This window comes from Dendroctonus ponderosae, unplaced genomic scaffold (genome assembly GCF_020466585.1).
Source record: "Dendroctonus ponderosae isolate FM_Combo_2020 unplaced genomic scaffold, Dpon_F_20191213v2 Dpon_F_20191213_1, whole genome shotgun sequence".
In the NCBI taxonomy this organism is placed as follows: domain Eukaryota; kingdom Metazoa; phylum Arthropoda; class Insecta; order Coleoptera; family Curculionidae; genus Dendroctonus; species Dendroctonus ponderosae.
Genome location: NW_026017110.1, coordinates 7844989 through 7863755, shown reverse-complemented (window position 1 = coordinate 7863755; position 18767 = coordinate 7844989). Strand labels below are relative to the sequence as shown.

The 18767-nt window shown below is 38.5% G+C and overlaps 1 protein-coding gene across 1 annotated transcript in view; it reads right to left on the bottom strand.

Annotated features, from left to right (window-relative positions):
* Positions 1 to 18767, bottom strand: part of LOC109533518 (hemicentin-2) — a 59722-nt gene that overhangs the window by 17314 nt on the left and 23641 nt on the right. The window contains exons 3-4 of the mRNA XM_048663880.1: positions 2711 to 2845; positions 977 to 1114 (exon numbers count right to left, since the gene is read on the bottom strand). Coding sequence (XP_048519837.1) covers positions 977 to 1114; positions 2711 to 2845 — 273 coding nt within the window. The remainder of the gene's footprint in view (positions 1 to 976; positions 1115 to 2710; positions 2846 to 18767) is intronic.

The window sequence follows — 18767 nt, the reverse complement described above, 5'->3', positions numbered from 1 at the left end:
AATGTGTCCATTCTTCGGCCATCCTCGATAAATCAGGCCGGTTTTCGGCCATTAGATTTTACAAACCGTATATTTCAGTTATGGGCCGATAATCAGGCTTGTTTATTATCGGAATCCTTTCGCTCCAACTATTAATAATTACCTAGACCCGCCCTAATTTCCTTTGACCCATAAATCTGTTTGATAACTTGCGGGTTAAATTTTGAATAATCCTTATCAGCGATCCATCATTAATAGATCGATGTTTAATTACTTCAAAGTGAGTCAGCAGTCTATTTATTGGGGGGATTTGTTTGGCACAATCAGCCGGAATGGGGCGCTGTTGCTCTAGGTGGGAGCCTCAAGGCGAGCATGTTTAGTTATTCAGCTAGCGGTTTATTCCGAGGGGAGCTAATTCGGCTAATTTGACGCCGACTGCTTCCATCATTAAAAGCCGCTTGTTTTGTGGAAACGAACTTTCCAGCCTAATGAGCCGTTTTGCCTGATAGCGAAGCCTCTACGAAAGCAGTCAAAACCTACTCAAAAAGGCCTCAAATGCACTCTATCTAAGCCGCAAGCTCAACAGCACTGTAAATGCACTTGACACCCCTCAGAGTACTGCTTAACTACTTTGAGAACTTCGATTCAATTTAAAAAATTTCAAAAATTTCAAAAAAATCAATTAAACTTTTCCCTGGATGGGCACCACTCCATTGGGGAGTCAAGTGAACTCTTCTACTCGATTAATTCGACTCTACAACTGAAACTTTGAGCTACAGCATTCCAGGCAATTATTACCTGGTGTCGTACTGAGTTTGTGGCGGTTGTTTGGGTTGGTTGGGATGGTGGGAAACGGTTGAGGGTATGAGTAATTGTTCATGTTATCTGGTTTATGAGTGACTGGAGGTTCGGTTTGATCCGGGATTTCAGTATGAGGTGTATCTGGAAAAGAGGCGTGTTTTGGCCAAGCAGTTTCCCTCCACTCAAACCAGCTTACGTGACACAATCAGCTCGAACTCGGAGCTCTCATTTTCGCTCATGCACGTGTAAATGCCCATGTCCTCTTTGCGGATTTTCGTGAAGATCAATTGGACCCCATACATGGTCACTCTGGACATCGGATTCGTCCTGTCGCCTGCAATTGGAAAGGTTTGTTGATCAATTTGTCTAAATTAGTGAGTTAGTTGGGGAATGAGGACATTCTGCCTCAAATTATTTGATCTTCACCGGCGGAATCTTCGCATTTGGCTCCTATGTTTAATTTAGAAGGTTTCGTGTCCCTACAAGTTTTTTCGTATCTCACTAGGGTTTGGAGATGGGATTGATTGATGAACAGAGGCAAACTGAGAGGTTTTTTTGGAGATATTTATTATCTACTTTGTAGTTTAGAGAGATCAGATGTTTGCTCACTGATCAAATCGAATAAATGCGCATGTAAAAATCTCGAGATGTGTTAATCGTGGGCAGCCTGATGGGAGCCTTTCAGCTTTCATCAGCCTTTACAGGCTAAACAACCCAAGAAAGGACGAGCAATAGTGCAAGCCTTTGCTGCCTTTTCATTCTAAGGGGTGGGAAAATCAGATTTTTCCAACTGAAGTCAACTTCCCAAAATCCGAGTAAACCGGAGTTGAAATGTCTGGTTAAAATTACAGTTTCTTCTCTAAAAATGAGTGTTTCTAGGTCCCAATTTCACCCAACATTGACGAGCTGTTTTACCGATGGAAATAATCAGTTTAGAAAAAATTTGAGWAGCAGGATTAGAAAAARAGCCGAAGACGTGGTGCACACGACATACAATCATCTATTCCTATACAGGGTGTTTTACTTAAGGAGGCCGCCAGCCATATCTCGGAAACTACTGAMTTRRAAAATTTGGGGAGAAAATTTTCGTCACTAAAGTGGCCAAGGCAAAACTCTGGAAACGTTAAGTTTTTAAGTTCCGCGTTCYACCGCAAGGTGCGCAACTGAAGCACAAAWCTTAAAAACCTAAGCTTATCAGAAAATTCCCAAATTAATGCCTCCGTTTAGTACTCTAGATAGAAACCCTGKCAMATTCTSGGTCATTTTTGTTCAAGGCTCGTTGACGTGGCGACTTTGATAAGAGTAGGGGAAATCATTGCAAGTTTCAACATTTAACTGCCTGTAACTTTTCAACCACCTGCAGTATTTCAATGATTTTAAGCTCGTTTGGAAGGGGAATGCATGTAATTTTCACGTTCGTATAGAGTGAAGCGCGGCAGCCCTAAACAACCTGGCCAGAGGCATCCGTTTTTATCAATAAGCATCCAAAAACTTCTTTTGGMAATAACTCTGATTCACTAAAGATATCCAGCTGCGGTTTTCCCTTCTTCTAGTGAAAAAGTAGGTTTCCTGCGTCTTAATAGCTTATTGTTAAAATTGTTGAGTTGCAACGAAAAAACTGTTATTGTCACAAATTGCGCTCTCCAGCAATGTTGTTTAGCACTTTCGGGCTGCGTGCGATACTACTAGTGAAAAACCCAAACATTTCGCCTCCCAACAAGCTTCAAATGATTGAAATCAAGCAGGGGGTTTGAAAGTTACAGCAATTTTAACTTTCCTTTGCCCACTCTTGGAAAAATTTACGTTGCTTGATGCTTAACTTGAAAGCATTCCGATTTTGCGATGACCACTTAAGCAACGAAAAATTTTCCGAAAGTTTCCAGGCCCAGTACTGAGGCTCCAAAAACTTTTAAATCAACTCAAAACATACCCAAAGGGCGATTCTTCGGTCCTCGCCACATCACTTTCGATCCTTTCTCCTTATCCTTGCACATTACGCTTAAACTCTGCTGCTCCTCCCGAACGGCCGTCTGATGCGTCAGATACAGTTTAGCCGTCGTAAAACCTGCAACCAAATTAAAAAAATTGCATGAAACTTTCATAGTCCTGATTTATTGGCAAGCAGGAGATTGCAGGCGATGCATCAAGCTTAGAGCCAGCCATCCATCGCTCATTACTGTCACGAGCAAGACAATACTTGAAAAATTTGCTTTTGCAGGAATTATTTTTGTACGCTGCATGCGTAGCTGCTGCTGTTGGAAAAATATTGGCTTATCTCGGATTACGGCCTTCGTGCCAAGATTGATGGGCCTTAAGTTGAGCGTTTTAGAAAAACATTTATCGATGTTTGCAGATAGTCAAGCGTGATGCAAGATTAATGGTGAGCCTTTTTCTGTTCTTTGGTCTGCGACTCTATAAGTGCACACTTTGTACAAATCTAGTTTTTTTAAATGCATACTTTTTGTGGCGAATACCAGAGTTTTTTTAAGGCGAACTGAAACCTGCAATTCCTGCAACGATTTAGGCAATAACGACTGGCAAAACAGGATCCTATTTAAGGATTCTTTAATCAGAGCGAGGGCAATTAAACCGGTGTAAGTGATATTAAACGAGCCCATTCCTCCTGCTACCCAAACGGGAAGAAGCGCCCAGCATAAATAGTTACCGAATAAATGAGTCCATTTTTCACCACATTTGTTTCGTCGTTTTTTCCCCTGGCCGGGTTCAAGAAGCAGAAATATAAAATGCACACTTTGCCATGATTAATGTGGCCGAGTCTGTTCCGCTCTTATTTCCTTTATTTTGGGTAATTTGATTTTAAAATTCGACTTCTTCTGGATCGCTCACTTTGCGTGCGTGCGGGGGATCGGCCGAAATGGAAATTCTATACACAACATCCACGTCCCTGCGGACTGAGCGATTAGTCAAGGGATTTATGGCGATCGGGGATGATACCAGTTGGAGAAAAACGGGTCATTATTCTTCGATTTCATTTTGAATTGATCTGTTTGAGCACGCGTGGGTCCACACAGTCAGATTATGTCAAAAATATAAAACACATTTAATGTCCTCTACAATCAATGTGTTGCAAGAGTACTTTTCTTTCCGTAAGAAGTGCCTTTCCTTCCCCATTAGGGCGTATATGTAATCAATTTTCGAAAAATTGTCGCGCGTTGGGCGGCGGATTTTTTTGTGCGGAAAAGTGAAAAAATGCTGACAACAGTGCTTCAGACAGAGAAAAATGTTTTCCGATCCCAGCAGCGTCTGATTTTTAATAAGCTTCCAAACCTGAGTCTTACTTACAAGCCTTTATCCAACTAGTCCTACAGTCTAAACAAGAGCACCCCGCGACTTGCAATTTCTACGTGCAAAATTAGATCAATTCAGCTTCGCAGAAGAAAAATTTTGTTGAAATCAAAGAATTGCCTGAGTTTTCAGAAGCATCCGAACTTGAGCCGGCAAACCCGCCGTTGGTGCAACTTAAAAGCCTCCATCCAAATAGCACTGGACTCGAAACAAGAAGATGCAGCTACTTGTAACCTCTACGTGAAAATGGTGCATGATTACGCTTTGCACTAAAAGAATTTAGTTAAAATCCAAGAATTGTCTGATTTCTGAGAAGCTTTTGAATGGGAGCCGGCAAACCCACCGTTGGTGGCACTTCTAAGCCTCCATCTTAATAGCCCTGCCCTCGAAACAAGAAGACGCAGCCACTTGCAACTCTCACGTGGAAAAGTCGCATAATTGTCCTTCGCATTGACAAAATTTGATTGAAATCCAAGAATTATCTGATTTTTGAGAGCTTTCGAACTGTAGCCGGTAACTGCGCTGTTCACGCCACTCACAGGCCTCCTTAAAAATATATCTGCACTTTAAAGAAGAACACGCAACAACATGTAACTTCTACGTGAAAAAGCAGTGTAATTGGGCTTTATATGAACAAAATTTCGTTGGAATTCAAGAATTGGCGGATTTTTGAGAAGCTTTCGAATTTGAGTCGGCAAAACCGCTCTTGATGCCACTTAGAAGCCTCCACCCAAATTGCCCTGTACTCGAAACAAGAACACGCAGCGACTTGCGATTTGTAGGTGGAAAAGTAGATTAATTTTCCTTTACACGAGAAAAATTTCGTTGAATCCCAGAATTTTCTGATTTTACAGAAGCTTCCGAACTTGAGCCGGCAATTCCGCCGTTGGTGGCACCTAACTAGTTTGGTTTTTCAGAAACTCATCCTACTTGAATATCAGCCAACCAGAACTTTTTTACGGAACTGCCTCATGTTGATTTTTCAAGAAAATAAGGCAGATTAGCAATGGAAGTCGCAAAACGTGCTTTATTTAGATAGCAGACACTCGTGCCCATCCAGTAGGCCAAAATGAAAAATGTTGGATGTTTCTGATTCCGAGGAAATAATGGTTAAACTTGGTCTAAAAGTAAAGGAGTTTTTCGGCCAACCCAAACGAACCAATTTAGCTCGAAGTCAGCCAATTAAAAAAAAAACGTCGTTTATTTGATGAAAGTTTTAGAAAGTCTGAAATTTTCTTCCAGTAATTTCTTCTAGCCGCATCTTGATCTGACAACCCCGGAATATTTTCAGTTTCTCCACCCGATTTCCAGACACTTCGTATACTGCGACGTGAAACATGCTGCCAGTTAAGCCTTGGCTTGCAGAAGTTGCGAATTTTGCCTCAAATTTTAACTTTTCCTTATTTCTGTTGCGATTTAATTCCAAACTTGTCCTAAGACAGTTTTAATTGATTTTCGCTGGATTTCTCCAGACGTATCTGTGACTAAGGGCCCAAATTAAACAATTAGGCCGAACTGAACTTGACTAGAGCCTGAAAGTTTAATTTTCGTTTGGCGCCCCCATCTTCGATGCTGCAAAGAATGCGCAATTAAATTTCCCCGGCTGATTTTCTGTTTGAATTTTGTAATTTCGTTTTTTTCTTTAGCGAATTGTTGGGACTTTCGCGCTCGAAACCATCCTGCCACCAATAGGGTAAAATGTTTGCAAAATGTAACAAATCCAGCTCGAAAGGCGCAAATTTGCTTTATTACCGTCGAGAGACTCCTGTTTGTATGGGGAAATGATGCGAATTTATTATAATGGGTATTTTACAGCGGCATAAATCAGAAAAATGCGTTATGGCAATCTCGTCGAGAACAATGAAAATACACGACAATATTTTCAGGAGAATTTTCCAGCGGCTGGAACTGCAATCGGGCATTTCGTTTACGGATTAACAGCTGCGAACTGCTGGCAGGATTCAAATGGAACATATCTGGAGCGATACTTTGGGCACGTTTGCTGCACATCTAATTCTTCTGTTTACCACTGGCACAGGCTTTTCCTCCATGAACCAATCCGACACAGGAATATTTCAGTTGGCCAATTACCAGCGCTGAAACATTGCAAACAGGCCGTTTCAGATGCAAACATTTCTCCAAACCACAATCCCATCAAAGAGCCTGCAGTTTTTCCTGCCTGCATCTTTCGCAGTTACTTTGAGCCAAGGAGTTGTACAAAAGATTAAATTCTTGCCATCGTTTGAACAATTTAATAAACGCCCCGCTATTCAAAGGAAACAAAAAGATTCTTACATTCAAGTGTTCCCAGTTCCCAGTTACTTTTACAGGAGTCGGAGCTTTCAAAGGGAAACTGATCGAGTAGGGAAGCAGGGGCTTTTGACTTATTACCGTTTGTCTGCATTCTTCGGACGTCGGACCAAATGGTCAACTGCTGGGCAATTGATTTTTTTCATCCACACAGGCAGGATTTAAAAGAAAAGTGACTTTGTTCTCAACTGGAGATTTTTATATTCACGATAAAAATAGTTAAGGCTCGACAGCATTGAGAATGTCTGGTCTCTGTTTTACACGAATGATTAGGAAGCTGATCTAATTCAACATCGATTAATCTCAATTAGCTGCGATCGCGTCCAGCAGTCCCGTTGTCCTAAATTCGGGACATGGATTATTTCCATGATTTAATTCGGCCGGGTATAGACAACCCGAAGTTTCGCTGCATCCGGAATTAATCACCAGACAATTACTGTTCATTAATGAGTTGATCCAACTAGAAAAACTAAACGGTACAAGCAGACTTAACCATTAAGTAACTTAACTTTAGCCCATATTATTAAATTTTGCTTCGAAAATATCAGATGCCTCCGGTATAAAACCAGATATTTTCTGAGTTGAGTAGCACCCAAATGGAAACAGCCCAACATCAAATTGGCAATAAAAATGGAAAGAAATTGCGACAATTATACAAAATATCAGCACTTATAAAACCAAAGTTTCTCTATTCAAGGGCGTGGTCCCTAAGAATCTATCTGTTTTCGTTTTAGAGAAATTTAATTTGAACTGTGCCTCGACGCACCAGGAACTTTTTCGACCAAAACCGGAAATTCAATTTTATGCAAAAAATCGGCAACATGAGCCCCACAAACATAAAAATGCCAGATGATAGATCAAAACCTCCTTTGTTCAGTGGCGTCACGTGCCATAGTTTTACTCGACTGGTTCTGAGAAATTAATTGCCAAGCTGGTCTGACCACACAGGAATCTTTTGAAAAACAGAAAAATTCAACAGGGCCCAAAAATCAGCGCAAATTAAGTTGCAGGAAACCGAAAATTGGCCCTAAAAGCACTAGACACAGAAAAATCGGGTCTCAATTGGTTGGGTCAAATTTAATAACATGCTTAAGGGTTATTCGCCGTCTTAACCATGATCTATTAAGAAGATAAATTTCCCATTCAAACTCAATTTTCGAGTTACTAACTAGATGCAAAGAAAACGTCGATTATTTGTTTAGAGGACAGTCGATATGCGTGGAAACTTTGAGTCGTCGAAACTCAACAATGGATTCTCATTAAAAGTTGTGCAGAAAAGCAGTGCGGATCATTTCCGAAGGAGCAGCGCTTAATCAGAATGTAAAAGTTAATGTAAAACGAGTTCCGCAATCTGTTCTTGGGAATCGAAGGCCTGACTAACAAGTTTCCACAAGTGCAGCAAAGTTGAGCTCCAGCCGAAAAATGAACTTCAATTCGGTCGAGTTTAGGAATTAAATTTAAGGCTTTGTATTCGAACTGGCATACTTTCCAGGTTGTCCGGAAACTTTCAGTGTATGCGACAAAGTGAAAAAAATTGCCGGCCCCAAGGACCTCAACGCTGTTACATTTAATCTCCTCCTACAAACATTTTCAGCATTTTATCAGCCTCTCTGAACTTTTTAAATGCACTTAATGAAAGCAGTTGGAAAAGGAAAAAAGTTGATACTAAGCTGAGAATATTTCAAGCAAACTTCAGCGCAAACGGAGTTTCACATTTTCTTCCACGATGCATTTAGATTTACTCATTTTCCGAATGTCTGAATTCAGCTGGAAGTTTTCCGCTCGTGGACGATATCAGAACATAAGTAATTTCCTTCGCAAGTATAAAGAACCAATTGAATTGAAGGCAGGCAACGAGGCTGAAGCTTGAGACAGACGCAATAAGGTTTAAGTTGGATTTTGCACGTTTTTCTGCTAAAACACGTTAAAATTTGAGGAAATAAGGCGAAAGACACAGCTACGGCTGAGTTCAACAGGCCATTTTACTGGAAGCTCTAAAATTAGCTTGCTTTGACACTTTGGAACGACGCGCCCTTTCTCTGAGCAAATAATAATAAAAAATCGTCGTTTTAGACTGTTGTCCTTTGCCAATTACGCCCATCTTGCTTCTGTTACGATGACAAAGAAACACAGCTTTTTGAAGGTGATTCGACTGCTTTGAACCAGAAAACAACCGATTTTGTGCAATACTTTTTGAGTCTTTCATTTGAATTAGCAAATTTATCTGCAAAATCTAAAAATGTATGCTTCCATTAATAATTAATTTTAATTTCTTCTGGTTGGCTCAGTTTTAGAGGAAAGTCAACCCGCAAAAGGCCTCTTGGCATACACTGAAGATTAGTAGGGGTAGTACAAGTAGGGTAAAAATTCGGCAAACGTTGCAGAAAACGTACGAAAAATCTTGCAATAGAAGAAATTTTCTCTATTCAATGACGTACAGTGAAAAGTTGCAATTTGTTGGTCGTCTGACCAATTAATTCTCACATCAGTTTCAACACACAAAAAGATTGCCAAACTTGTCGCTTTTAGCGTCAAACTGGCCCTATTCTACTACTTGTGAACCCTTATGAAATTTTCGTCCTACAATAAAAATTTTACAACCGTGTTTTTTGCGCTCATTGGATTGTTTCCGACCAAAGAAGCTGTCCAATAACAAATATGAAGTTTTTAGTTCCCTGATAAGGAAGATATCGCCTGTTAAATATTTCGATAGCTCAAAAACCGCAGAAAATAGACAGACTATATCGATTATTTGTGATCTGGACAGTCTGTCCTTTTTTGTCCTCGTTGCATTGCCGTCTCTTTCCGGTGAAAATGATGTACATTTCAAGGCATTTTGGGAGACTTGAATTTTTTTGGACAAATCGACTTCTTACTTCCCCCCTTATATAATTTTCGACCAAAAATTAAAATTTAACAATCGTGTTTTCTGCGCTCATTATAATGTTTCCGACCTAAGAAGCCACCCATTAACGAATATGAAGTTTTTGGGTTTCTAATAAGGAAGCTCTTGTCCGTTAAAGATTGCGATCGCTTAAAAACCGCATAAAATAGACAGAAAATGTCGATTATTTCTGATTTGGACAGTCCGTCGTGGTTTTAAAGAGCTCGGTGCATTTGCCATCTCTTTCCGGTGAAAATGATGTACAGTTCAAGGTGTTTTGGGAGAATTGAATTTTTGGAAAAGGGAACGTCTCTCGACCCCTGTAGTGAAATTTTCCACCAAAAATAAAAACTTTACAACCGTATTTTTTGCGCTCATTGGATTGTTTCCGACCTACGAAGGAAAGATATCGTCTATTAAAGCTTGCGACCGCTCGAAAACCGGTCAAAGTAGCTCTTAATTTTGAGAAATTAAGTGTCAAACTTACTTCAACACACATGGAGCGTTTTGAGGGAGACACGAAATTCAATTTAAATTTTTAAAAAAAATCCTTTAAGGGTGTAAATCCTAATCTAGTCAGCCGTTAAAGGCGTAAAACGCCAGCTGTTTTCTTAGCTGATTTTTGAATAACTAATTTTGCATTTTGCAATTAACATTGCATATTCAACCAACCGTGAATAATCAGCTATTTTCGATGCAGGAATGCGAAATCTAACTCTATTAGCACGAAACTTTGTGCATCCAGTGATGCAACTCGAAATAATCGGATTTTTTCGGTGTTGGTGTCGATGGTAAATTAATTCAAATTTTCTTCAATGCACAAAGGGCCTTTCGACAAGCACGGAAGATTCAATTTATGGCCAAAAATTAGGACACTTTGCTAGAGAGTTGCAAAAAATGCATGTACCAAAACAAAATCTCCTCTATTCAGAAACGTAGAGGGTTAAACTCTACACCGTCCGAGCTCTGAGAAATTAATTTTCAAACCGACTCTCACAAATAAGGAGCTTTCTTGGAAACACTGCAAGTTCAAATTGCTGTGTGCTGAACTGCAATTGTGGAACACTCGGTTTTTATAGAGTCGAATGTCCCTTATCCAGTAGCGTGCCGCAGAATATTCTGCCAAGTCCAGATTTTCAGAAACAAATTGTTAAATACTTTCGTGCATTTGAAATGTACAACAAAACATAAAAGAATACCTCCTAATTAAACTATGTGAATGTGCGTGATTTGTTTTGAAGGCCCGCCGGGCCTTTTTGGCATCGTTCTATCGCAATGCCGAATTCGTTCACAGAGTTATTGATGCCGTTATTTGCCACCCCATTTGTTTTTTGCGGATATCGCACATACAAAAGCCCTCATTACTATTCGACCCTCGTTCTGAATGTGCGACATTATAGTCGAAAGCGGGGTTACGCTGACGCCTCAGGGGCTTTATGTAAACAGCCACCGAAAAAGTGTAAATATGTCAACCCTTCACTTAATTGCCTGTCATCTAATCCATATCAAATAGGGTGGGTTTTTTCCATTCGCCAAAATGAATGGAGTCTCAGCTCCTCTATGTAATCAAACTGCGTACTTCTAGAGGGTCTGAAAACAATCTGCTGCCCCGAGGGAGGAATTTTCGTGCGCGGTGTATTATTAGGGCTGGTTGCTCTTGGTCAACATCCCCAGAGGTGGTGGCAAGGATTTATTATTTTTTCCTTTACCTATAGCAGGAAAATGGCTGGAACACTGCCCTGCATATGGATACATCCTGAGTGGTCTTCATTATTCACTTCTCGTTTCACAACGAAATGGCGACATGCTGATCCGGCAGCCCCCCAATGCATTTTATGGCCTCTGAATATATTTTATACGAAATACATGCCGATGGAATGGGAAAAATGAAATTTTACATTTGCAAAATTTCAACGGAATTATCATTTACAAACTTTCTAGTCGCTGCTGGCTTTTATAACTCGGATAGTTCTCCACTCGGGAATTACAACAGTAAACCCTCTAGGGCTATTCGCCTAATTGTATATCGCTATCTCAACACTTATCAACTAATTTCGAGCGCAATAACAGTAAAACTTTCAGTTTTCAGCAAATCTGCCGAGTGAAAAGACATTCAATTGCGCGCACTTTCTTCCAGCAATTGCTGCAGGAAAATCACGGTTATTCGATTGGAATTTATGAACTAGTTTTCCGATGGCACTTTAAAAAGATCATTTGTCCGCATATGGAATTGATATCCAAAGACGATAAATAAAGCTCGAATTCATATAAAGTGCAAATTAGGTTTCATTCGCTTGAATACTTTTCGTGAATTTAATTTTGGAACTTTGATAGTTAACTTTTCCGGTTTAGATGGAAGGGATTGGCATTTATAAGGTACAAATGTTGCATATTTGCAGATAAAGTTACTGCTTTTTCTCGTTGACCTAATTTAAGGCCAAAAAAGTTTCCAGCTAAAAGAGCTCCTTTAGCCAAAGCCAAAGATAGTTAAAGTTTTCAACCCAACGCCACTGGATAAATAAGCGTTTGCTCTACTTACTAGCATTTTTTTAATTTTCACAAACATATTTTGTGCTACTTGGAGTGTCAGTGCGTTTTTSCAAACSAAAAGACTTTTTGCGWATTAAAGTCCGTTTGAAAATTAAYTTCTCAAAAACCGGATACGGTTTTTCCACTTTTGCAGCATCAGTTGTAGAGTTTTTGCCTCATGATGAGTCTTCAGTATTTGTGGAAGGTTCACATGTGCGTTGCAGAAAGTCTAAATTACTTTCTCAGCAGCCAAACCGGCTAGAGATTTGCGTTGTACGCCACTGGATAGACGAAATTTTGTTTTTTTGCAAATACTTTTTGCACTTCTGTCGAAAAATTTGCTGATTTCAAGCCTTTAATTGAAACTTCAGTGTTTGTCTAAATACGTCTGGTATTGAATAGAGGAAGTTTTTTGCCCCCAGCGCCCAGCTTTCCGTTTCTGCATCTCAAACATCTGGTTATTCTCTTTAGCATGAATTCTCGATATTTCCAGAAAAAGATATCGCGAGTTGAAGATCTTCTGAAAATTGATTTCTCAAAATTTGATCCAACTAGATTATTGCGCGTTCTTCCATTAGATAGGCGAAGCATGAGACTCTATCAGAATCGAAAGCTTCGTTCTTCCAACTCAGATTGCTGAGATTTCCTCTAACTTAAACTTGGAGTGTCCACAAAAAAACTTTTTTTTTTTGTTGAAAATAAATTTATTACCCAGAAACCAACAGTTTTGCGTTGTACGTTATTGACTATAGAATATTTTACTCTATTTGCGGAATTTTTGCACCTTTGCAGCAATAATTGCTGATTTGTTGCGCCGAATTAAATTAAATTTGCCAAAATCCTCGAAGCGAGCGAAACCTAATTTGCAATTTATATGAAATCGAGGTTTATTTATCTTTTTTGCCGATATCAATTCCATATGCGGAAAAGTGGTCCTTGAAAAATGTATGCGTAAATTACAGTTTAATTTTCCTGAAGGCATTTTTGAAGAACGCGCACTTAAACCGCTGGGTTTTTGGTTCTTAATTTTGCCGAAAAAATGCTGTTTTTTTTTTAATTTTATACTCATTCCACGTGCGAATAAGTCAACATTAAGCAAGCAATAATTGAAATGAGGGCGCGCTTAGTAGCATAAAATGAACGGAACGAAACAGCGGCAAATTTATATCACGCTCAAAATGAAGGCTAAAAAATGATCAAAATCCATCTTTTCCCTTTGCTTGCACTGAATCCAGTTTATTAAAAAATAAGCGCGATAAATAATTCGGCGCCTGGAAAGCGCCCGTAATTTATTCCAGAGAAAACAGCTAACGCTTAATTGCAGTTCTGGACTCATTATTTTGCGACTTATAAATAAAATGCCGAGTGCATTGCCAATTTATTAATAATAATAAATAAAAAAACATTGAAGCAAGTGTTTTGTGCAATTTTTCATTCAGACTGGAGTGAAAGCCGGTGTTTGCAGCTGGGCACAACGGAAGCTCATAATTAAAACGCTTCCTGGAAAATAATTAGTTTTGCAACTACAAACTATGGTTTTAATAATGTTGTCGGCCAACTTGGTTAACTGGGTCGGGAAAATAAGCCACTAACTGGAATTTTGCATAGACTTTGCCCTGAATGAGACGTCTGATTGTTAACCATTTGCTCAGTTCAATATCTACGTACTAAACAGGTTGCTTTAAATCATAACTCGAAAACCAAATTTCCCAGCCAAATGTCGCTTACGTCGTTTCATAGAATATATAAGACTCTACCAGGTTTGAAATCTTCACTTTCAATCCTAATTTTTCCAATTTTTACCGAAATTTTGAAACCTGACCCATTTAAACATCTGAGTAATAAACAAGGTTTTTTATTAAACATCAAAACTCGCAAGCCAAAATTCTTCTTCACTGGTAATTCTAATTTTTCTAATTTTTATGAAAATTTTGAAACTTGACCCATTTCCTTATATGCGTAATAAACACGGTTTTCTCTAAAAAGTCATAACTAGAAAACCAAATTTCCTTGATGACCCACCGCTTACGGAATTTTATAGAGCACAAAAGCTCTACAAGTTGTAAAATTGTCACATTCAACCCTAATTTTTTCAATATTTACGGACATTTTGAAACTCCACCAAAAACTGATAACTCGAAAGCGAAAATACGTAGTCGACCACCGCTTAAAGAATTTTATAGAGCACGCAAGACTCTATAAGCGGTGAAATTTTCACTTTCAATCCTAATTTTTACCGAAATTTTGAAACTGGACCAATTTTAACATCTGCATAATAAACACGGTTTTTTATAAAAATCGTAACGTGAAAACCAAAATTCGTAGAGGATCATGGCTTAGCGAATTTTAAAGAGCACACAAGACTCTACAAGTCATGAAATCTTCACTTTCACTCGTAATTTTTCCAATTTTTACCGACATTTTGAAACTCGACCCATTTCCACATTTGCGTAATAAACACGGTTTTCTATAAAAAATAATTACTCGAAAAAAAAAATTTCTTAGACGACCAACGCGTTCGGAATTTTATAGAGCACACACGACTCTATAAGTTATGAAATCTTCACTTTCAATCCCAATTTTTCCAATTATTACCGAAATTTTGAAAATCGACCCATTTCAACATATGCGTAATAAACACGGTTTTCTATAAAAAATAATTACTCGAAAAAAAAAATTCTTAGACGACCAACGCGTTCGGAATTTTATAGGGCACACACGACTCTAGAAGTTATGAAATCTTCACTTTCAAACGTAGTTTTTCCAATTTTTACCGAAAATTTGAAATTTGACCCATTTCAACATGGTTTTCTTTAAAAAAATCATAACTCGATAATCAAAATTCCTAGACGATTGCCAAATACGTCATTTTAAAGAGCAGACTAGACAGACTAGACAGAAGTTCCGAAATCTTGACACTCAATATAAATTTTCCATGTTTGAAATCATGTTCAGTAGAGCCCAATTTGAGCACATTTTCCCAATTGTTCGCAATCGCCCCCATCTTCTCCTGCAACGTTTAGAGCAAAGCCAGCTTCGGATTACGAAAGCTGAAACCTTAAATACCCACGCCGATGGAATACCGATGGCAATTTACTGATACCATGTACTTTATAGGGAAATTACGAGAACATAAACAAGTCATCGGTATTCAAGTCTCGTTATGGGAGTATGTAACATGTCGACGCCTGAGCCCACATGACAACCTATATTGAACCGCTCCTGTCGAGCGGCTGAATAAATGCGAGTTTCAGAGTCCGATTTGTATGCTTTTTTTGTTATTTGATTTAGAGGTGATGTGATGGAAAATATTGTTCGATGAATCGATGGATGGTCGCATGAATCGTTCGGAGGCTGACAAATTGACGAGTTGGAAGCGACAGCTTAGGACAGTTCAGTTTGATTTGCATTAGCCATCGGATACGTTCACTTTGCAGTTTTTTTTCACCAACAGATCAATTACAGTTCCAATAACCGAAAGGAGCTCCCACCAGGCTACAAGGTGTGGGAGGTTTCCTGCGCAATTTGAAGCCAAAGTTTCACGAACTAATCGACGGTTTTAAATGATTGTTTTGTGAATATTGCTGGGGGCTTCTATTATGGCATGCTGAAAGCTCCATGCCAATATTTTGGAAAACTTTTGAAAAATCGCCTTTTGACCACAAGTGTCACTAGTGGCAAAATGAACAAGCAATTGCCCAAGTTCCCAACGCAGTTATCCAAAAACCGCTCAATCGCTTTAAACGAAATTTCTGCCCTCGATTTCGAGAAGTTTGGCGAATTACAGTCTGATCTCGTTGTCAATATCTCGCCAGGTTGCTGAGAAATGGGCTTTTGAACACATGTAATTCAGAAAGAGACAAAATGAGACAAAAATATCGAAGGTTCCAAGCGAAGGTCTCGAGAGACTGCTTAATGGCATCAAACGGCAAACACACTGTATATTCCCTGAAGGTTCCGCTGTCACCAGTTGAGCACTCCAGATCGATTTTGCGTCGAGTTTTTGAGAAATTGGCCCTTGGCCCCAGTACTGCAAAAATATCGAAATTAGAGAGTCAAAAGTTCAGGTATACCAGTTCTTCACATATTTTTCAGAGGTGCACCACCCAGTTGGTGCTATTTTGCACTATAAAAGTGACTTTTTTCAGTTCCGCAGACTAATAACCTGATTTTTCTCGTTATAGCAAAAATGTACTGTTTATCGAACTGATTTCCATGCATTTGCTGTTCAAACACACAGTAATGAGGAATTTTCCGGATTTGAATTTCAGCGTTTTCTGGAATAGTCTGCCTAAAACAGCCAATTCACATAAATATCATTGACTACGTTTTGGTTGATTTTCAAGCCTTCATCAGGATTGTTCAGGTTAACCATAGGAAGAATAGTCTCTCAGATAAAACAGGCTGTTTCCTTTGAAGCATCTTGTGGTTAAATCATAAAAGAACAAAAACAAAGTGCATTCTTTGACAAATCACCCAGTGAAGACTAGGAGATTTCCTTTACATTGCGAGCACTTGTGGCCCATCTACTTAGCCTATTCAGGGAATGGGCGCACATTTCAAGTGTGACTACAAAAGAATCCTGATGATAAATTTGCATTTTCCTGTGGACGGTAATGCACATAAACATTCGTCAGTTTGTTGTGCAAAAGGGGGCAAAGTTGGGGAAAAACGGAGAACTTGAAGAAATACAAAGAAAGCAGTCCTGCATCTAATGAGTGTATTGTGCTCGGGAATCGGGAAAGTTTATCTTACCTTTCGGAACCGGGACCCGCCGGTAACGAACAGCACAATTATTTCTTTAATATATTTAAGGCAATTTCCCGCTCAGGAACAATTTTCGCTCTGCAGTGAAAAACGGGATGGAACTGCAACGATCAACGTTTGCCCATCAGTGCGAATCCTCCATAAACTATTCACACATTTTATCCCCGGGTTTTTCAAATCCGCTTTTCGAATTATGCCGCATCCATAAATCTGGACCTTTCTTAAAACATTTACCTTCCTAATTCGCGCATTAAATTCGACTATCCATTTATATTCGGGTTTGCTTTAGCAGGATTTCCCGGTTATTGGTTATAAATAATGGGCATGAATCGAGGGGAACGCATTCGTATCCATATCTCCGCAATTCCTAATAAATTTCGATAAATTTGTGTTGGTTATCTGGAAAAGACGCAGAATTGAATCGCAATTATCCTCTGGATCTTTATCGGTAGCGACTGTAAATCTCCTGGCAACACCCCGAAGACAATGCAATGGATAAAACCGGTGTAAAATTGTCATCCCTTTCACTTATTGCTACCACAATAAGAGTCAAAAGAACCTGAAAAAATTGCCAATTTCTATTCTTTCAAAATCATTTCTGTTTTTTTGCGAAGACTATTTTCCAGGTATCAAGACCACGCTAACCCCCTGCTAGATCTAATAGCGGATTATTCATAATCCCCTACGGTACACTGAGACTCATTCATTAAATATTTGCCCAAATTTGCCTTCAAACCTAATTTTGTGTGTGCCGCGGTTCCGGACACATTACTCATTTAAGTCACGCCAAAACCAGCTTATCCAGACTATATTTGCATAGTTATTTATCGCAATTTAACTGAAATAAACTGGAAAATTTTATTCTTTAAAGCATTTTTTGAATACAGTATTTACATCTCCATAATGCAGTGCGCACTTTGTACGTACAAAGGACGTTGTTTTGGGGAATTGCAATGAACGCTACAAGTAGGTTTTCATTAAGGCAATTACCTAAAATGCAATCAGAGTCTTTCGTTTGCGAGTTTAACTGAATTTTAAGCGACTTCAACGGATATCGTACCAACGTAATATTTACGAAAGCATGCAACATTTCAATCACATTTTTGTCTATAGTAACAAGTTTCCAGTCCAATTACGGTGAAACCTTTGCAACAGTTAAGGCAACAAAAAGCTAAATTAAAAACTAACGCAAGTAAATCTGACCGAAAGGAATCGACAGGAAACAATGTCGAAACCGGACGAAAATATACATGAAACCATGGGAAGAAAACGCAGTAGGTGAATGAGCAATTTATTTTAATTATGTTTTTAAAATTTGCCGAATGAAAGGGCAAATGAAACAAAAATAAATAAAACAGCATCAACACGTTACGACTGATATAAATTTTTATACTCGCTGCTTTTTCTTACACATTTTTCAGCCCATTTTCAAAAGTTCTTCACCTCGAATATTTTTGATTTAGTTTGAGATTTATCAAGCAGTTCGTTTGCTTTGGGTGAAACTTTTACAGAATTTACAAAGTTGTTGGAAGTACCAACAAAATAAAAGAACTGAAAGGAAAAAAATATATAGAACGGCCTAAATTTAAAAGGTTTAAATTTTTGGATAGTGTACAGAGCATGGAAAACAAGTTAAGAAACAAGGAAACCAATTAAGGCAAAAAATTACACAGTAATCTAGAAATGGCTAAAAAAGCACAAAACAACAGAAGTTCAAATAAGAAAATGTGAATGCAGTAATAAGGACAAAAAAGTTTAAAGATCTTGACACACTTGAGAAAAATTAAAAAGGGAATTGAAACGTTGCCTGGAATTAATGGGAAAATGTCAACAGTAAGGAATAGAACAAAAATTTAAAATTAGGTAGAGAAATCGAGCGAGGAATAAATATAAGAGGCAAGAGAAACCTAAAAATTGTAAAAAAAGAATCAATACAGGGATCGTTTCTTTAAAAATCAAATCGCTGCAATTGAGCATTCGCTGCATTTGTAATTTCCTAGAGGAACAACAAATTTAATAATCGGTATGAACCAGTCGCCAAAAATTGAGTTGAGAAGAACAAATAAATAAAATTATACCTGCAGATGTGAATGTAATAAAAATCGCGTTTAAAAATGTTTCAATTTTCCAATTTCTTGCAGATTTTTAAACGTTCAAAACATTTTCTCTACAAAAGATGTTTCCTGGAAAT